Source organism: Xenopus laevis, chromosome 3L, assembly GCF_017654675.1.
Source record: "Xenopus laevis strain J_2021 chromosome 3L, Xenopus_laevis_v10.1, whole genome shotgun sequence".
Lineage (NCBI taxonomy): Eukaryota > Metazoa > Chordata > Amphibia > Anura > Pipidae > Xenopus > Xenopus laevis.
This window is the reverse complement of record NC_054375.1, coordinates 105,702,962-105,725,195: the sequence shown is the minus strand read 5'-3', so window position 1 is coordinate 105,725,195 and position 22,234 is coordinate 105,702,962. Positions and strand designations below refer to the sequence as shown.

General features: G+C 39.0%; 1 protein-coding gene across 1 annotated transcript in view; it reads right to left on the bottom strand.

Annotated features, from left to right (window-relative positions):
• Positions 1-15,574, bottom strand: part of nedd4.L (NEDD4 E3 ubiquitin protein ligase L homeolog) — a 70,603-nt gene extending 55,029 nt beyond the window's left edge. The window contains exons 1-5 of the mRNA XM_018253050.2: positions 15,239-15,574; positions 9,004-9,077; positions 8,335-8,413; positions 6,128-6,166; positions 3,741-3,794 (exon numbers count right to left, since the gene is read on the bottom strand). Coding sequence (XP_018108539.1) covers positions 3,741-3,794; positions 6,128-6,166; positions 8,335-8,413; positions 9,004-9,077; positions 15,239-15,283 — 291 coding nt within the window. The 5' untranslated portion in view covers positions 15,284-15,574. The remainder of the gene's footprint in view (positions 1-3,740; positions 3,795-6,127; positions 6,167-8,334; positions 8,414-9,003; positions 9,078-15,238) is intronic.
• Between the last annotated feature and the right edge of the window lie 6,660 nt (positions 15,575-22,234).

Genomic DNA, 22,234 nt, shown 5'->3' with positions numbered 1-22,234 from the left:
ATAGTGTAATAAAAGTTCATTTTGTTTGACTAATGTAATAAAATAGTATTTTGAATATTTTTTTTGGGTGACTGGCCCCCTTTAAGCTTCTTTGCATTGCCATTGCTTGACAAGTAACTTACGCAAGCTTCTATGTAAGTTACATTACTTGTGTCAGTACCTTTTGATCGATTAACATGATCGTTATATTGTTGCATTGTTTTGTGATGTAGGAGATATTTTCACCAGTTATACAAGAACAAATTAAAAACAAAATAAAGAAAAATGTAACAGTAAAAATTTTTAATACCAAAATATGTCTCTAGATAAGAAACCCTCCCCAGAATTTGTATGCCTTGTTTAATTGCTCAAATATAAAATAATTTGAAAAAAATGGGTGCGCTCTTCTTGATAATTTTAGACAACTCTTGTAACTTTGATGTTGATAATAAGGGACATATTTGTTGAATTTTCGAATTACCTTTAAAAGTTACCTTATTTATCAAAAAATCTGAATATAAAAAACAAATAAAATCACTGAAAAAAACTTTGTGAATTTAAAAGCTCCAAAAAAACTCTAATTAAATAAATAGTTTTACTTTGCCTAGGACATCACCCTTTGACTTCTACATCAGTATGCAAGCTTTTAAATCCCAAAGTTTTACATTCATGGTTTTCTAGCTTAATAAATACTTGACTTAAAGCTATAGCTCAGCCCCTAAGTATATAGTTACATAATTTTGCACCTGGGTCATTCCACAGAATGTGCATTAAGGGCAGAGACACACAGTCAGATTAGGCGACTAATCTCCCCAAATCTGACCGTCTGTCTCTGCCCTTAGTCAGCACCCGGACATTTGGGGCAGCGATCTGGCCATAGATGTAAAGATGTTTAAAAGATCTGATCGTCATCGTGAGACCACGATTATCTCGAAACGATTGTATGAATTGTCCATCAACTAAAAAGACCAATTTGCCAGGAAAACAAAGCGTAGCTGCCTGCTTTTCCCTGCAGACATAGATAGATTGCACTGGGACCGATAAAGATTTTTTAACCTGGCCGATCAATTTTCTGACAGATGTCGGCCGAAAAATCGTAAAATGTACGATGGTTCGAATCACACTAACCGCACAATAATTTTGAAGGATTGGTCGGACTTCGCTAAAATCGGTCGTTCGGCAAGAGAAATCTTTGAGACCATTAGCCTATGTTTTCTTTTTGAAATTGATATTCACCTGTGAGATAAGACGAGGTGTCCTGCTAGCATATGTCTGGGCTTGTAAAAGGCAAACACACCCTTAGAAAATGAGAGTAATTTTCTCCGACAGTTCTTGCTTTTGTTAGTGGAGTAGGTATAGTAGAAAAGTATGGGGGAGGAACTGTTGTTATTGAATGATATTTGTATAGATTTATTTTCAGTGTTTATCCAGTCTCTCAAGTGTCTAACTTAAATTGTAAAAAGTTTTACTGTTTGATATTAGGGAAATGTCATCCAACTTGTAGTTCCAAGTCGAATTTTTTTTTTTTTTAAATTCCATATAAATTCTCTAAAGACAGTGGGGGTCATTTATCAGCACTCGGCAAATTTGCCCATGGGCAGTAACCCATGGCAACCAATCAAATTGCTGCATTCATTGTTCTACTTGCAGCTGGCTTTAAAAAGCTTATCACTGATTGGTTGCTTTAGGTAACCACCCATGGGCAAATTTGCCCAGTGTTGATAAATGAGACCCAGTGTTTTTTCTCTGAACGTGTTTCTCAGTATAGGTGATGTCTATCAATACTGGTGCATTTTGTAGTTTAAATAGCAGCTTGGGAAAGGCAACAACGTTCAGTAGGTTCGCTCTACCCATAAAAGACAGGCTGTAAGATTGCCATTTTTTGGTGTCATTGTGTAGTTTCTATGCATTTTGTGATATTGTGGTAGGATATTTTGTTATTTGTATGTCTAGGCGACCTAGTTAAAGTTATATTTTGCACTCCATTTTGGTGTGCCCTCTGGGCCAAACTGCATAGTAATTCATTTTTATATATTCATACAATAACCTGAAATGTGTCCATATTGTTCTATTAAAGTAAATATGTGAGGTAAAGGTTTGCTAAAACGCAGGAGTTATCAACAAACGCTGTCGAGTTTTGTTATGTGGGACCCTGCCTGAATTACCTGAAATTCTGTCATATTTTTTGTAGGAACCTTAGGAGCATATTAAGGGTAACTTTCACTTTAACCCCTGATGAATATGACCTTAAATATCCCAGGAAATTGAATAGAGAAATATATGATTCTGGCAGACTGTTTGCAAGCTCTGGTTTTACTCCCCCATAGGATAAAAAAAATAAAGCCACTGATTGATTGCATGCCCTTTATACAGGATGCTTAATTTTACATTGAATGAAAACGGTAATTAACTAAAACACAGGGGGGCTCATTTATAAACACTAGGCAAATGTGCACTTGGGCAATAACCCATAGCAATCAATCAGTGACTTTATTTTTTTAGAGGCAGCTGCAGGTTAAACAATGAAAGCAAACATTTGACTTATTGCCGTTGGTAACTGCACTGGTGCAGATTTGCCCATTGTTTATAAACTGGGGCATCTTAGTTATGCCGAGGTGCCCTTATACAATCCAGGGTGTAATAGGTATACTCATAAAATGTCTAGCAGCAGGTCAGGGTCTGCCCTTCTGGGTGGGTACACAGGAAAGTTATTGGAAACCTATTAGGTCATGTGCTGTGTTTCAGGTTGGGTTCAGGGATCTTGAGGGGGCAAAGTCAATCCTGAGTGCCCAGACATTATCAAATTTTTGAGGGCAGCCTCTCCTTATGTACGTGAGCTAATACAGTGCAAGTTTTATTTATCATGCCTTCCCATTCTCTTATTGTTGGCCCCCTATTTGATTTCCAGTTTAATGCGATCGTTAATCAAGATTCCAATGTAGCATTCTGGTCCACTTATGTCACAGTTACCATCCGAGAACAGCATTGTCAGCAACAGTTAATCAAAGTGATGGAGTTCTTACCCACTTCCCACCAACAGGTGGCACCTCTGGAAAGCTGCTACAAGCCCACTCCAGATTACATAACTCGGGGACTACTGATTAGGTTGGGTGACTTACTACTGATGATTAAAAAAAAAGTCACCTAGCTGTTCCTGGACTTCAAACATCATCACTAATATTCCTATAGTAATTCAAAATATCAAATGCAATAACACTATGACATTCAGGGGGTTATTTATCAAAGGTCGAATGTTAGAGTTTTTATACCTTGAATGAACTTGCAACTTGAATGGTATGTTACCTAAGAAAAAACTTGAATGTGAAAAACGCGATTCTGCGAGTTCGAGTCCTGAAGAATTCAAATTAATTGAGTTTTCAGCAAAAAAAACCCTCAAATTGCTCGAATCATTTGAGTTTTTTTTGCAAAACCCTCAGAAAAAGCTCAGCATCAAGCAGGCTGTTAACATTTTCAAATGATTCAAAAGACTTCTGCCATTGACTCCTACATGACCTTGACAGGTTTTAGGTGGTGTATTTTCGGATTCAAGCTATTTCCTGGGTCGGGGCATAATAAATTTCAAAAATTCTAGGTTTTTTTTTTTAGGTTTTTTTAACCTTAAAATGTGAGTTATGCCCAAAAAATACAACTCAAAAACTAAATTTTTTCGTGGAAAACACAACTTGAACCCTAATAAATCAGCCCTTCAATGTAAACCTCTACAGATGCCAATCAAGCTATCAGTGGTTACACTCACTTACCAGACGATTTTCATCAAATACTTCAAAGAGAAGTCTGTGCTTTTGCGGATATACCTATTGGGAAAAGTAGAGAAAAAAACATGACATAAAGGAAGCAAAATGACCTTAGTATGAACATCCAGTACATACATAATATAAAAGTGACCAAACACGCATTGTGACTAATTGATTAAAAAGACCATGTCACACTTTTCCATGCAGTCAGAAGTGTCAAAGTATTTTTTTTTACTACACATACAAATAAATATATATATATATATATATATATATATATATATATATATATAGAGGTTATCCCCCAGGGCTCCTCAAAAAACAACGTGAGGGAATCGAAGCCTCACATGCAAGTCTCCAATGTGAGAACAAGGGGGAACTCAAGCGTATCCCCTTTGTTTCGAAATTTAATACAGTGAGCCAAGAGGTAGCTAAAATCATACGAAAACATTGGGGCATATTGAGAGATGGGGTCCCTGAGGTAGAATTTTTCCAAAACATGCCACTTATGTCATATAAAAGGAACAATACCATAGGATCTACATTAGTAAAATCAGACTTGGGAGGATGTTCAAGGGAAGAACGGGTTTTGCGCCCTAGAAATATGGGCACCTTCCCTTGCCTGTCGTGTAACTGTTGCTCGAATGTTCTTAAAGGTGATGTGGTACATCATCCCCGAAAAGGCACCCCGATAAAGATCCATGGTTTTTATACATGTAATACCACATTTGCAATTTATGCAATCAAGTGCCCATGTGGTCGACTTTATGTAGGGCAGACAACTCGTGCCATAAAAGACAGAATACGGGAACACAAATCGGCAGTGAAACTAAAAAAACTAGATCAAGCGGTTTCTAGTCATTTCGCTGAGAAGGGTCATGGGGTCCAGCAATTAAAATTTCAGATAATTGACAATATTCCAAAACTTTGGCGCGGCGGTGACCGCGTTAAAATGTTGCTAAAAAAGGAAGCACAATGGATACGTCGTCTGGAAACACTGGAACCCCATGGCCTTAATCGCGAATATGACTTACATCCCATATACCGATAGTATTTTAATGATTGTTTTTAATATTAGTATTAAATCATTTTGTCCACAAACATTGGTCATTTTTATTGTCTTGCAGATACCATACTATGAGAATTAAATCCTTTACAGGAAGAATAGAATCTACAGGAAATAAGTGGATACTTTTCCATATGCTATAATGTATCTGACAATGTTGCCTTTATGTCTCTCTTTTTTTGTATCAATCAATTTTGGTTGTTGGCCCCTAGAGGGCGATCTAATATGTGAGTATAAAACTGTGCAATCAGCAGTAATTTGTTAACTTGACAAAGGGCCACATAGGCCTGAAACGTTGTTTATTCGAGATCCAAGCCAGAGAATGCAATAAAGGCTTTTTAAGAAAAAATACGCTTTGGATGGTGCTGTGATTCTATTTTCATGCAGTCAGAAGTGTCAAAGTATTTTTTTTTACTACACATACAAATAAATATATATATATATATATATATATATATATATATATATATATATATATATATATATATATATATATATATATATATATATATATATACATAGATAGATACACACACACATGCACATACATACACACACACCAAGGACCAGCACACCAATTTCCATTTGTGTCAAGTGATGACTAAATAGAAATTCAAGTATTTAAAGGAAATTTCAACCTGAAAAATTATGTTTTGCCTAATAAAAGAAAACATAATTCCAAGCAACTTTGCAATATACTGTACATTCATTATACATGTTCTATGGTTTTTAAGTTATTTGTATATTATTGCTATTGAAAGCAGTGATTATCTGTCCCTTTATGTTCATTGCCCTGATGGCTCAGACAGCTTATTAACAGACCTACCTGTCTTTGCTGGGGAACCAAGACTTTTGCAACATTGTTACGAGTTGAGCAAAAGCTGCTTTCAATAGCAACTGTTTTTACAAATAACTGTAAAAGCACTAAACATTTTTAATAAATGTATATTGGAAAGTTGCTTCGAATTGTGTTTTCTTTTATTGGGCAATTTTTTTTATATATATATATTTTCTGTGAAAAGATACCGCACTCACAGGACTGTCATGAAAAAACACCACAAGGGCTGTGGTTTATTTTTCATGACAGTCCTGTGAGTGTGGTCTCTTTTCACACAGTATATGCAAGTTTTTACCCAGGCATTTAATAGCTTTTTTTGTGAAGTGCACCAGCTTGGACTTTGTTTTATATGCGAGTTCAACCCATATGTCTATACTTTGGAAATACTATAATTGCATTGCATTTCAACATCCTAAAAACATCCTAACATCCTAAGTAACAACCACAGGGCAAGGATGGCTTGTTACACAGCCTTCAGTAAATACTTACTCTGAATAGTATTTCCTCATTCCATTTAGGATTCAGAGTCTGGAAAATGAGAAAGAAACAGTGGTATGAGGATAAACAGAAACCAGTAGTATCACTATTCTATTCTAACCCTAATCAAAGTGAAGGCCAAATATAAGTTGCTGTTGTTTTTAGTCTATGCATGAAAAAACCTTAGGCTAATTCCAGATAAGGGCTGATCATGGCCTGTGAAAAAATGCAGGTCAAGAATCAGCTCCTATACTCCCAAGATCTCAAGATAAAATAATGTACAGTCATATGAAAAAGTTGGGAACCCCTCTTAATTCTTTGGAGTTTTGTTTATCATTGCCTGAGCTTTCAAATTAGCAACTTCCTTTTAATATATAACATGCCTTATGGAAAGTAGTATTTAAGCAGTGACATAAAGTTTATTGGATTAACAGAAAATGTGCAATATGCATCATAACAAAATTAGACAGGTACATAAATTTGGGCACCACAGCAGAGATATTACATCAATACTTAGTTGAGCCTTGCAAATACAACAGCCTCTAGACGCCTCCTATAGCCTTTGATGAGTGCCTTTATTTAGGATGGCGGTATTTTGACCATTTGTCCATACAAAATCTCTCCAGTTCAGTTAAATTTGATGGCTGCAGAGCATGAACAGCCTGCTTCAAATCATCCCATAGATTTTCCACGATATTCAAGTCGATGGACTATGATGGCCATTCCAGAATATTGTACTTCTCCCTCTGCACAAATGCCTTTGTAGATTTCGAAGTGTGTTTAGGGTCATTGTCTTTTTGGAATATCTGACCCCTGTGTAACTTTAACTTTGTGACTGATGCTTGAACATATCCTGAAGAATTTGTTGATATTGGGTTGAATTCATTTGACCCTCGACTTTAACAAGGGCCCCAGTCCCTGAACTAGCCACACAGCCCCACAGCATGATGGAACCTCCACCAAATTTGACAGTAGGTAGCAGGTGTTTTTCTTGGAATGCAGTGTTCTTCTTCCAACATGCAAATCACTTTTTGTTATGACCAAATAACTAAATTGTCTCATCAGTCCAAAGCACTTTATTCCAAAATGACTGTGGCTTGCCTAAATGAGCTTTTGCATACAACAAGCAACTCTGTTTGTGGCGTGAGTACAGAAAGGGCTTCATTCTCATCAACCTTCCATACAGATGTTCTTTGTGCAAATTGCACTGAATTGTAGAATGATGTACAGATACACCATCTGCAGCAAGATGTTCTTGCAGGTTTTTGGGGGTGATCTTTGGGTTGTCTGTAACCATTCTCACAATCCTCCGCATATGCCGCTCCTGTATTTTTCTTGGCCTGCCAGACCTGGGTTTTACAACAACTGTGCCTGTGGCCTTCCATTTCCTGATTACATTCCTTACAGTTGAAACTGGCCGTTTAAACCTCGGAGATAGCTTTTTGTAGCCTTCCCTTAAACCATGATACTGAACAATTTTTGTTTTCAGATCTTTTGAGAGTTGCTTTGAGGATCCCATGCTGTCACTCTACAGAGGAGAATCAAACAGAAGCACAACTTGCAATTGGCCACCTAAAATACCTTTTCTCATGATTGGACACACCTGCCTATGAAGTTCAAAGCTTAACAAACTAATCCAACCAATTGGTGTTGCCGGTAATCAGTATTGAGCAGTTACATGCATTAAGAAAATTACACGGGTACCCACATTTTTGCACAGCCAGTTTTTCACATTTGATTTCATTTCATACAACTAAATACCGATTCACTAAAAATCTTTATTCAGAAAATACCCCATGTCCCTGGGAAATGAAAGATATACCACTGTTATCATTTTTGTTGAAAGTGGAGTAAATTATTATGCAGGCTGAGAGGGGTTCCCAAACTTTTTCATATGACTGTATTGTATCTCTAAACACAAAGATCAGAATTATGCAGCATATGGCATTTTCTGTTACTGCTTTAATGGATGTGAAAGATGGACATTGAAAAAACACAACATGATGGATAAGCACTCTTCTTATAGTCCCCTGTAGTCAAAAGCATATGTATTTTTTTTTAAAATATTAGTAAAAAGTATTTCTAATTAAAAGAAAATGTATTAGTACCTTTTTACCACTTGTATCAGTTATAGTATGTATCTGTATACATCCATATATTGTTCAATGCTGCTGAATATTCTGGTGCTCTATAAATACATAATAATATAGTGCTTTTACCTTTCTAACAGTTTTTGTTTGAACACTTGATAGGATCCCATCTGCTGGGTCATACACAGTCAGTTTCACATAAGGATCACTGGAAAAAAAGAGCTCAACATTATAATTCAAAGTTACATTTTATTACCCTTGTCTGTGTTAATACAGAATTATATTCATTTATAAAGGACTGTAGCTGGCTTCTTATCACAGCTGCCAAAATTCCCAAAGTTCAAGCCCGGACTGGTAATCTGTGAGTTTTGGCAAATGCCAGAGGGGCTGCTGTAAGATGCGATAGTCACTATTTATTGGGTCTGTGGGGGCTATTTGGGCTTTTGTGTACATGAAATGTAAGGGCCTTGTTTGACTCACAGTCTGGACCTACTAAAGTGATTTCAAAAATGCAGGGTCCAAATAAACAGAGAAGAAAATCGATTAGGAAATTTCAATCATTCTGATCAAAATCTACCCAGAGTTGCACAAGTTTTACACACAGAGCTACTAGTAGCAGCTACTTGTCATGGCTACAAAATAGAAAATAGTGATAATCGGCTTTGCTAAGACACTACATGTGAGCAGAGGCAATCCTCAGTATTGGCTATATCCTGCTGCTAAAACACACATAGTTCACAGAAGCTTTGCTTACAGAAATAAAAAAAAATATATGATGTTTTCATTTTCTTCTCTTACCTTGCCCCTAAAATATCTTTCTTTGCTAGTCCAATGCCAGCTATAACTTTCACACGTAAAATGCGTACACCTTCCTGTTAATATTGAAAAGAAATAATTTAAAGCAAAATGCAAATAAATCCTTTAATAGAATTACAGTTTTATTGAAAAGTTGAAACGGAAAAAAGCAAAGGTAGCAAGACAGGCTCTTCCTAGCAACATTCAAAAGTAGAGAATCAGATGGCACACACTCAGGCAGTCGTGCTAAATAATCAAAGTTTATTGAGATCTACACACAACATTTCGGAGGTACAACCTCCTTTCTCAAGTGCTCTCAAGTGTACCTCTGAAACGTTGTGTGTAGATTTCAATAAACTTTGATTATTTAGCACGACTGCCCGAGTGTGTGCCATCTGATTCTCTACTTTTAAATGTATAAAGGAAACCAAGGTTTGCAGCAAGGTTCCCAGATTGAGCACCACCAGTAAATACACACGGATTTTGCAACATTATATCCAATATCTTCCTAGCAACAGCAGTTAAGCATAAAAAGCACTTTCCCATTTTATGTCCAAGGGATTTGTTTACCTTGTTGCAATTCATTGCACGGTGATGATATATATCGCCACATCATTAACAGAGTTATTTCTGGTGAACTATCTGAAACCAACTGAATTGAAAAAAGGTTTGAAGGTGAACAATCCCTTTGAATTTACATGTGTTGTATAATTGCATTGTTTGAATATACAATGCTGTGTATTCCAGTAGTGATATTTAAATAAAAAATATAAAATATACATACATAAATAAAATGTTATAAGTAAACACCTCCCAGTGCCCACATCCTAAACAGCATTGATTACACTGCTTCTAATATTCATGTTACAACTCCATATCACACATTGCGCAAGTTCTTCACTACTGTCTATGCTATATAAGAAATACCCACACCTCAGTTAAATTGTATAGCACAGCCCATCTATTTACTTGTTTTACATTTATATCTCGGTATTAAATATTGCCGGTATTAACACACACACCTGCTTACATATTAGATTTAACAGAGGCCCCTGTAATTCTTGTGCACAGTACCACCCTCCAGTGCCTGCAGAGAACTGCAAAATCACCAAATCCAAACACTGTATTATACCCTCCCAATACAGGCACAGTTCAAATATCCCAATTATCAGTGACCACTGCATGAGTATCTCTAGGTTTCAAATCCTTATGCTTCACAGCATCCAACGGCAATATTAAACACACATTGTAGGATGGCTTTGTTTAAATATAGAACTATTATGTAAACAACCCACATTGGGTGTAACTGACAATAAGTGACTCATGGTATTTTGCTTGTGTGTAAATATCGAGTAAGCACACATTGCAGTCAGTGCTATAAATAAATATACACATTTTCAGAAAGTATGTCCACACCTGGTGGTTTACATAGTAAACTCATAATATACACCACACTCATGTTACACAGAGGATCCTACAATTCCCATGGTACACATCTCCAATGCCCCTGCTGAATCGTTCACAGAGCTTACTGCCTGACCTACACTGCATAAGTCCCTCAAATGATTTCTTAATTTGAATTAATACTTCTACAAAAATACATAAATAGACATTGGGCCCCATTTACCACCAGTACCAAAAGTGCAAAACTTTGCACAATTAATTTATTTATTTACACAATGCAGTCATTTTCCACAGACACAACTTCACCAAGTTGTCCCATAATATTGTGTCTACCCCAGGAACAAGCTATAGGATCAAATATTGCACCCTTGGTAAATGTCATGCAAGTAGCATCAAGGCTATTATTGGTGTTACAAGTGTGGGGAGTGTGGGGAGTGTGGGGAGTGTGCACCTCCACTTTCACACAGTAATTATTAAAGGAATACGGTCGGGAGTAGTATAGGCTAAGTCACTCCATTATAGAGTATTCAAGAATGAAAGGTGCAGAAGAGGTGATTGTAAAAAATTATTCTATATTGAGCATGGCATGTTTCCACAAACTGAGTACGGTCCTTAAAGGGATACTGTCATGGGAAAAAAAATGTATATTTCAAAACACATCAGTTAATAGTGCTGCTCCAGCAGAATTCTGCACTGAAATCCATTTCTCAAAAGAGCAAACAGATTTTTTTATATTCAATTTTGACCGATTCATTTTGAAAAAAAATTTTTTTTCCCATGACAGTATCCCTTTAAGAAGTGTGACCCTGAATGATAAATACCATTGCTTCATTCTGACATGATTCAGTGAGAAATCTTGACTGGCTAATAATTGGTTTGGTTTTTGTATTTATTTATTTTTTGCATTTCCAGCAAAAAGGGAACCCTATACTTTACACTTGGTCAGTTACAGGTGTACTGGGTTCCATTGCACCTTAGAGCACTGCCCACTGTGCCTCAGTTGCAGGAAATAGTCACAATGAAAGTAGGCCGACCAAAAAAATGGATAGGCACACAACAATACACATAAGTATTGTTTTCAGTAAAGCTTTATCCTGTATCCTGTATCCTGCTTTGGATAGTATTTACAAAATGGGCATTTCTAATTTTACAGCAAAATAAAAAATTGCTGAGTTTGATTCCATTAGGATTAGGCAGTGAATGCTGTATAATGTCTGTAAAGCACTAAGCAAATGTGTTGCTGCTACATACACAGATAGATAGTTTGCCTTTATTTATGCTTTTGTGGGCATCACCGCATCATTTCAGGCCATGCAGCCTTTTATCAAGCTTGATAAAAGGCTGCATGGCCTGAAACGTTGCGGTGATGCCCACAAAAGCATAATGCTGCAGCAGATTCTTGGCCAGTGTTCCACAATTGTCTGGCCCTAGCCTAAAGTTTCATTTTTACCTGTCTTTCTAAAAGCAAATCGGGGGGGGGGGGGGCACCAATGCTGTAAACTGTTCTAAGTTGATACATTTAGTTGATTAATTTCTTAGCTTTGTCCCCTGCTGAGTTTTCATTAAAGGCAGCTGTTATAATTGAAACAATAGTTGCTAATACTCCAGAGATGCTGCTGAGAAATGTATCAACTAAATGTTGCAAAATTGTAACAGTTCAGAATGCTCCAGGATCACTGAGCTGCCAGACTGAAACATTAAACTTCAAAACTTAAATTTGGAAAAATGGAAAGCAACTGAAAAATGTCTATAGTTTTGGTGAACAATCTGAAAACAACTGAATGGGGAAAAAAGAGTTTGAAGGTGAGAAACCCCTTTCATATTTATAAAGTTTTTTTTTTTTTATTTCCGTGAGATGAAAATTCTAATTTTTTCTATAGTTCCACTATAAAGGATTAGTTCAGCTTTAAAACTCTTTTATAAAGTTGCTTCAAATGGGCCATTCAATAACATACTTAAAGTTATACTGTCATGGGAAAACTTTTTTTTTTTTTCTTCATAATTCGTAAAGAGCTGCTCCAGCAGAAATTTGCACTGAAATCCGTTTCTCAAAACAGCAAAGATTTTTTTTATATTTAATTTTGAAATCTGACATGGGCTAGACATATTGTCAGTTTCCCAGCTGCCTCCAGTCATGTGACTTGTGCTCTGATAAACTTCAGTCACTCTTTACTGCAAGTTGGAGTGATATCACACCCTCCCCCCCCCCCAATGGCCTAACAACAATGGGAAGGTAACCAGATAGCAGCTCTCTAACACAAGATAACAGCTCCCTGGTAGATATAAGAACAGCACTCAAAAGTAAAATCCACATCCCACTGTGACTCCGTCAGTAACATTGAGTAGGAGAAACAACAGCCTGCCAGAAAGCAGTTCCATCCTAAAGTGCAGGCTCTTTCTGAAAGCACATGACCAGGCAAAATGACCTGAGATGGCTGCCTACACACCAATATACACTTGCTGATTCAGGAATTAAATTTTATATTGTAGAGTGAATTATTTGCAGTATAAACAGTGTAATTTAGAAATAAAAACATCATAAAATCATGACAGAATCCCTTTAAAGGTAAACCATCCCTTTAATAAAGTTTAGGGGGCATACTCAGTAGGTCTGAAGGTAAATGCATCAACTAATGTTTCAGATGTTTAATGTTTCAGATGCTAACAGTTAAGAGACTGCCCCTTTACAGCACTGCTGATCCTGGGAAATATGATAAGGTAGAAAATGAAAACCTTAATTTTATCATTCTTAACCTGTTTTTTGGCCTGCAGCAACCCTCGCCTTAATACTATACTAAAACAATTAAACATAATTACCATTCCTTCCCAGAACCTGTTGTCCTTGGAACGACTGTAAGTAATATGACATAAGTGACATCACTGAGCAAAAATTATAATTTCAGTGATGTCACTTATGTCACAGTCCTGTATAATTAATCACATATAACCTTGCGCCTTTAACTGGTCATGTTCATGTAATTCCATGCTGTCTTCACACAATTATATTTTACATGAACAGAACATTATACCCAACATATATTACCAGGGCCGTTCCTGCCATGAGGATAGGTGAGCACCTTGCCTCAGGCGGCAGTGAACGGCCAGTTACAAGGGGCGGCAAAAAGCCACCTCCTGTAACTGTAAGAGCCGAATTTCCGGTTTTTAAACCGGAAATTCGGCTCTGCTAGTGCAGAAAGCGCAGTACGCGTTTGTGTGCTATCGATGCAGCCCCTTTTGACCCGCTCCGACGCTAAACTTTTAAGCGCGGATCGGGAGAGGGGGGCGGCATCGGGGTTGCTGCCTCAGGCGGCAGCAGCCCACGGATCGCCTGTATATGTATATTACTCATGGTTCCTGAGTATTATACAGGCATCGGATATATTGGCTGGAAGCCTCACACTGTATTCTTGAATGAACACGTTTTTCATTCTGGCCTGATTCTTCTTCAGTAATTAGAGAATGCCTCGACACTGCTGCTGCCTAAGGGTCAGGGCACACAGGCAGATTCAGGGGGTTTGTCGCCCAGCAACAAATCTCCTCTTCTTCGGGGCGACTAATCTCCCCGAACTACCTCATCTGCCTTCCTGCCGGCTAAAATGTAAATCAACAGTGGGATGGCACACAGAGCGATTCATTTTCCGAAGTCGCCCGAAGTTTCCTCTTCTGCCTGTGTGCCATGACCCTTAGCATTGTGCTCAAAGTTAACTTAAAGGGGTGGTTCACCTTTAAGGTAACTTTTATAATGTTCTAGAACGGACAATTCTAAGCAACTTTTCACTTGCTTTTCATTAATTATTTTTTATAGTTTTATAGTTATTTGCCTTTTTCTTCTGACTCTTTGCAGCTTTCAAATTGGCGCCACTGACCCCTTCTAAATACAAATACTCTGTAAGGCTACAAATGTATTGTTACTTTTTATTACTGATCCTTCTATGCAGGCCTCTCCTATTCATATTCCAGCCTCTTATTCAAATAAATGCATGGTTGCTGGGGTAATTTGGACCCAAGTTACCAGATTGGTTAAGATGCAAATTGAAGAGCTGCTTGATAAAAAGCTAAAAAAAAAAAAACTTTCAAAAAAACACAAATAATAAAAAATTAAAACAAATTGTCTCAGAATATCCCTCTCTACATCATACTAAAAGTTCTCTCAAAGGTGAACAACCCCTTATCTGGAAAATCCCAAGTCCCTCCTGTATACAAATATTTCTCCGCAGTCTCTAATAACATAGTTCCAGAATGCTGCCTTGGTTCTATGGACTAATACATTTGCAGCATGGGGGTTCCCTTGTTTATTCAGCAACAACTTGTTGGTATAATGTTAGGGAGAGCGTGTTCATTTCCTGGTTCCTATTAGCCAACAGATGCCAGGATAGTGGCATTAACAATGCACAAGTACCACCCCTGCCCAGAGGCACAACCACTGGAACTGAGCTTCCCAGCATCTCCCAGAATGCAAAGCTGCCATACTTGTGCTAAGTGGCAGATGTACAGTAAGAAGCGAGGGAACAAATGGCCCCCAATCCCTGGCAATGGCAGCAATATTGCCGAGACCTCTAGGGTATCTGTAAAGTCAGAGGTATGTCTGCTATATAGTGTTTGTAAAGTGAACTACAACTCCCAAGGCAAGCATTAAACATCTCCACACTGTCCGTTTCCCCTCAGTTAGAGAATGTGTTATATGTACATGTTAGAGAATGAGAAGGTTTGGCAACTGTGTTATGATCTGAGAGAGACCCTCCCACGGATTATACACAAGCAACAGGATTATCTTCTCAGCCCGCCCCTAGCCCCATTAAACCCGCGGAGGAACCCCACAAAAGTGTCACAGTACCTCTTCTGCTTGGACACCAAGAACCTCCATGGATGACGCCATCATGTGACCTAAATCATCCGCGAAACTACAAGCGCGATCCTCTATCCCGCTCCAGTGAACTCCGGTCCCGACTAGGCTCAAACACAGTCACTCAGCGCGCTCCCGGGCCCCAACACGCCCGTACAGTGCGACGGGTGCGCGCAGCGCAGGGAGATACGTCACTCATTGATGGCAATGTGAAAGGGAGGGGTCACATGGTGTCGTTGTCTGAGTCGATTTCCCGTTACTTATGTTTCTCCAGAGTTCTTTTTTAAAGGGGAAGCGAAGACTCCCCTCCGCCCAGTGTAGCTATCGAATAGAACCTTTCAAAATAAGTTACTTTCAACTATACACCCAATTACATGTTATTGCACACGTGACGCCGTGTGTGCTAGTCTCCAATTGGCTCCTGAGGCACCACAGTAAAAGGGCCGACCACCTTTGCTGTTGGTGATAGGTAAAGGTTCAGGTAACCACTCAGCAGCCTGTGGTAACAAACATTTTTCCACAAGGGAAAGCATGGAAGATGCTAAATACTCTGTAGCAACCACTCACACTGAAAGACTGATGGTTGCCAGGTCTAATTTTCAATACTAGCCAAGTCGGCTACAAAACTAGCCAAGAGGAACTTCAAAAGTAGCCCAAAAATAGCACAATATGAGCACTGAAAAAAAGTCTAAAAATTTTTTCACTGTTTTGCAAATTTTTCAATGGAGCAAAATGGGACAGATTGTCCCGTCATCAGGTGTGTAACTACAAAGGGGGCCCCAGGAGGTATAGGGGCCCCATAAGACCCTAATCCATATACAATTTACATAAATATTGGTAAAACAGCTCAACCTCTAGACATTTTGATGGCCAGCAGATTTTTGCCCCAAAATTGTCTGAAATTGAGGAAAGTAACCGGAAAATGTGAGAATGCTTAAGAGAGACGAGAGACTGTGGTATAGGGCCTAAAATCTGGTAACTCCTGACTTTTACACAAGTCAGTCTCATTGCATGCTGGGTATTGTAGTCTTACATTAAGCTTGGCAAATTGTTAAACAAAAACTACATTACTCAACATGCATTGGGAAACACAGGCTTCGCACATTAGGACAAGAAAAAAACTTTGGCTGGTTTTCAAAGTACAAACCAGCCAAAGGCCCAAAAAGTAGCCCAAATCTGTACCTTGGCTAGTTTGTACTTTCAAAACCCACCTGGGCTTTTAATTAGTAGCCCAATTTGGTTGGAAACCGCCAACCTGGCAACTCTGGGTTGCTTATATTTATGAATTAAAATAGAAATGACTTACTGCTGAGCACGTGGGAGGTACTCTTTAGAGTAGGTGTCCTTAACTTAACTCCTATGATAAAAGTCTATAGCCAGTTAAATCTTACATGTAGGTGGTAGTAGTGTCAACCCCACTATGACGGTAAGACTCCGCCTACTCACCAGCAGTAAACATTTTAGTACACTAGGTGCCTATTTATAATACTGTGTAAAACATTGGAGAAAAACATCACTGTTGATGTTGCCCATAGCAACCAATCAGAAATTAGATTTCAATAGTCGCCTACCAGTTATAAAACAAAAGCAAAGATCTGATTGATTGCTGTTGGCATCATCATTGGTGATGTTTTTCTCCAGTGTTTTACACAGCATGATAAATAGGCCCCAAATTGTCAACATTTTTTTGCTTGAAATTTATTTCAACCAGCAGATTTTCAATAAAGAGGGAAAGCGCCACATATAATAATAACATTTTAATATAGCCCCTACATGAGGGAGATACAAGATTCAAAGTAATCTACGTTGTATAAGATATAAAACAATTCCTTCTATGTCCTGAATACATTTCATGTGAAGCTACTTCCTCATGAGGTCTATGTTATACCGTATAGTCCAGAAGCCAGGGGCGTAACTATAGATGAAACAAACCCTGTGACTGCAGGGGGGGGGGCAAGGCAGTGGTGTAACTAGATGTTACTGGGCCCCACCGCAAATTAATTTTAGGGCCCCCAAGATATCCAGAGGTTGTCCTGTTTTACCAATATATGTTGAAATTGTTCAACTTCAAACAACTAGATGTTTTCAGACAGATCACCAGAAACAACGTCCTTTTTCAATTACTTTTTATTTTCTGCTTCAACGTTTTTCTAATACACTATTGAAGTGTAAAGGGTAATTTTTCACCTTCTAAAGCAGCTCTGGGAGGGGTGGGTTTATCAACCCTTTAAACTGTTATAAATTAATACATTTAGTTGACACATTTGTTATCTTTGTCCCTGCTGAGCAGAATCCCTGAGTTTCATTACAGGCAGCTGTTAGATTTGATACAATAGTTGCTCATACTCCAGAGATGCTGCTGAGAAATGTATTATCTAAATGTTGTAAAATTGTAACAGTTTAAAGTCTGCACCTGAATTACTGAGCTGCTAGATCAGTGGTAGGGAACCCGCGGCTCCGGAGCCTCATGCGGCTCTTCATCCTGCTTGCTGTGGCTCAGTCTTGCGGCTTTGCCTGTCACGTCGTCTATACAACCCAAACCTGCTGGTGGCTTCTTGAGTGGGCAACCGCGGCAAGCTAGCGGTTAGCTAACCGCGGTCGCACACTCAGGAAGTATTGTAAAAAATAATAATATACCCCCACTTGTAAAATATGAGGATATTAGAAGTCACCTTGGACTTCCATGACTTGTATGAGGGCTATAACACAGGGGCATATTTTTGTTTGTCTGAGCACACATACACACATTAGCTGATTGATTTCATTATATTCTGCCAGCTGGTACTCACGTGCATTCAGAATGATGTTTTATTGCAGTCAAGTTACACTGCATTTCTTTGTGATTGATGCATATACCTAATACAATGGAATAGAGGAATGCGTCTTGAAATCACAATAAGAAAGCTCTTGCAAGCAGGGTCCTCTGACCTCAATTTACCCTATAACCCTGGTTTGTTAAAGGGATTGTTCACCTTTAAATTAACTTTTAGTATGATGTAGAGAGCGATATTCACAGAAAATTTGCAATTGTTTTTTTTTTTGGGTTTTCCAGTTATTTACCTTTTTTTTAAGCAGCTCTCAAGATAGCAGTTTCAGGAATCTGCATTTGTTTGTGATTAATGCCTAATACAATGGAATAGAGGGACATATATTGAAATCACAATAAGAAAGCTCTTGCATGCAGGGCACTCTGACCTCATTTTGCCCTATAACCCTTGTTTGTTAAAGGGGATGTTCACCTTTAAATTAACTTTATTATGATGTAGAGAGCTATATTCACAAAAAATTTGCAATTCGTTTTCATTTTTTATGGTTTTCGAGTTATTTCGATTTTTATTCAGCAGCTCTCAAGATTGCAGTTTCAGGAATCTGGTTGTCCAAATTGCCCAACAACCATGCATTGATTTGAATAAGAGAGTGGAATATGAGTATGAGAGGGCTTGATTAGAAAGATATGTAATGAAAAGTAGCAATAGGAATAAATTAGTAGCTTTACAGAGCATTTGTTTTTAGATGGGGTCAGTGACCCACATTTGAAAGCTAGAAAAAGTCAGAAGGCAAATAATTAAAAAAAATATTTAAAAAAATGAAGGCCAATTGAAGATTTGCTTAGAATTAGCTACATACTAAAAGCTAATATTTGTTTGTAAACTTTTTATTTTGAATCAGTTTTTTCTTTTTATGTATGAAAAAGTATGAATTACATACGTCTAACACAATCATAATGTAACTAATCAAAAGAGGAAATAATAAATACAGAAAAAACGAAAAGATTAATATGTTGTGTTCTTTGGGCCTTTACACATTAAACCTCCTTGCTCAATCCATTGCCCACTAGCAAAGGAGTTCAGGTACATTACCTAAAAAAAAGGAAAAGGTGAGGGGACTATGCCCATTGCAAGTTTGGTTTCAAGTACTGTTTCAAATTGGGGTTGGGAGACTTGTATAGCAACTCCACCAAATTGTGCTTGGAAGACATGTCTGAGCTGAAAATACCGGAATTAGGATAGATTGGGTTCTGCAGTTTCTTCTTAAAGAACTCGTATGAGCCAAGCCTATTGCCATCTAGCATATCTTGTAGGAGCCTAGCCTATCTGGGCCAATAAAGAAAGTCAGGAAAGTTATGGAAAAGGGGAAGGAGAGTTCACCCACAAGGGTACATTAGGTGTTAGAATTGGAGAATGTTGCATATAGAGCTTAAGTGCTAGGTTCCAAGCCTTCCTGGGGGTTGTCATAACATCTGGAAGTTTCCCATGATCTGAAATTGCTCTATATGGAAGGTGCCTTAGACCTTCCATTGACTACAGCCAGTGCCTGAGGTGTAGTATTCGAATCGTACGGGTCTGGGTTGAACCACCATTTGATGTAGTGCAGCTGTGCAGCCAAAAAATAGAGGTACAAGTCTGTTAACTATAGTCCCCCATCTTTAGTGGCAGAGGTTAATTTGTTCCAAGCCAGTCTGGGCTTTTTTCCCTCCTCATATAAACTGTATCCGAATCTGGTTAACAGTTTTATAAAAGCTTTTAGGGATCTGACGGGGTGAGTTGTGAAACGCATACAGGAATCGCGGTAGATATACCATCTTAAAAATGTTGATTTTCTCCCAAAATGATAGAGGGAATTTAGACCAGAGAGGGTAGTATTCAGAGAGGATAGGACTGGTTCAAGGTTGCATGGTATGAAGGTATTTAGGTCAGGGTGGATATTGACTCCAAGGTATTTGAATGCCTCTACTGTCATTATGGGGTTTTCCTGTGGTAAGGCAGGAAGGGGCTTCGGGTCTGTTTGTAGTAGGGTGGATTTGTCCCAGTTGACCTGGAGTCTTGAGAGCCTCCCAAAATGTGCTATAATGGTGGCTAATGTATCTAATGAGGGGCCTGTATCTGCTAAATACACTAGTAAATCATTTGCATAGAGGGAGACTCTCTCCTCCACTGGGCCCAAGTGCCAGCCCTCAAGTGTGGGGGCTTGTCTAATTAGGATTGCAAGAGGCTTGATGACCAGGGAGAACAACAGGGGTGAGAGGGGACATCCCTGTCTAGTGTCCCTCGCAAGAGGAAAGGGTTTGGATGTTATACCTTTGCCCTGACCCATGCTACGGGGGAGTACAGCATTCAAATCCAACTCACAAAATTGGGCCCAAAGCCAAATTTAGATAATACGGTCCATAGGTAATTCCGTTCAAAAAGCATCAGTATTGAGTAGAAATATCGGTCTATAAGAATTACAACCTTGTTGGGGTTTTAGTATCAGAACAATAATAGCCTCCAGAAAGGAGGGTGAGAGAGAGAGAGGCTTTGGTTCACCATTGTAAGGGTATGTAATAGGTGACATGTGTACATAACAGGACCAGTAGACAAACAATAAACATGGGTGTGCATTTTTCCAACTGCTCTAATATGCAAATGTACTGCCAGTTGTTTTTAGTTCATGATGTAGTTAGTCTTAAAGTGGGGTGGAGTGACCCTAATAAGAGATGATGGATCCTCCATGGGTCTGCATGGGCCCATAGTCTATATATAATGGCTCCCCTAGTGTTAAACCATATAGGAGACTACATCTCCTTGCCCAGTAAGTACTTTGGGGGTCCATGGGCCCATGAGTCTGTGGTGATTTGAGGGTGGTGCAGTGATAAATGGGATTGAGGTAGTCAGACAGACCATGGAGTTTGCCCTAGTAGTAGGTAGTAAAAGTTTAGTTATGAGGAGTCACCCTTGTCCCCACGGCAATACTATACCTTGTTAGGGACTGTTCGGAGGGGTTCTCCTCTCCCTTGGTGGGGTGTGCCTTACTCCTTTATGGGTTAACCAGTCTTCTGCCTCTACCAGTGTGGTAAAGAACACGGCCCAATCCCCATGATCCGTAATTTAGCAGGTTAGAGCATACTATTATTAGCATTCCGCCACTGCCTCTTTACTGCTAAGGTAGCTCTTTGTTTTTGAACCACTGGAGAGAAACCAGGGTATAGGGACACGGTAGCACCATTGTAAAGGATTGGCCCTTTGATTCTGGCTGTTTTGAGAGAGGCGTCCCTGTAGTGTAGTAGTCGTAGAAGGAAGGGCCGGCGCAGAGAACCTGGAGGGGGAGCTCTAGTGGGGACTCGGTGCGCTCGCTCCACCACAAAGAGAGAGTTGAAGGTGTCTGGGTCCAGAGTGTCTTTCAGCGATTTCTTGATGAAGCTTTTGGGTTGTTGCCCCTGTGCTCATTCTGGGAGGCCTACAATTCGAATATTGTTTCTGCGCAGTCTGTTCTCTAAGTCATCAGACTTTTCCAGGGCTTGTTTGAGTTGTAGCTTAATGCCACAGATGTCTTGTTGCACAGGGGGTATCAAGTCCTCCATATCTGGGATCCCGTTTTCCACTGCTGTTGTGCGCTCAACGCATGTTTTGAAGGTCCTACCGCAGTAGGTATAAGTCAACTTTAATTGCTATTGCTGTTGTGGTGGTGTGGCTTTCCATTATTGCCCCCAGGAGCTCTCCTAGGGTTGGTTCCATGATTTCCCTGGTGGGCTGCACAGGGGGTGGTGATGGTGAGTGACTGGATTCTTTCTCCTGGGGGGTTGGGATTGCGAGTGCTTCCCCATGTGGAATATTGGCAACCACTACAGTTCTGGATCGTCTATTAAAGCTTATGACTTAAAGAGTATCTGTATATTGACAGGAGAGTTGGTTGGTGCACACTGTATTCTTAGTGTGCATCCAGCTTGTGCGATGTATTAACACAGCCTTGTATACTAATTAACTGTATGCAGTTTCCAGCTTAGCAAGCTGTATTTCCCATGTGTGCTTAGGAGATACTGTTGGTGCTGCATTTGTAAGGATGGTGTAAGTAAGGTCTCTGCACAGGCTGCATGTAGTTCCCAGGTTTATAGCTTGCAGTGCACATGTAGGCCTGGGGATGTTACTGGTATTGTACCTTGGAGAGATGAAGGGAGTCCTGCTTAGCTTGAGTAGTCTTCAAGCATAGATTTACATTATCCCCAAGCTG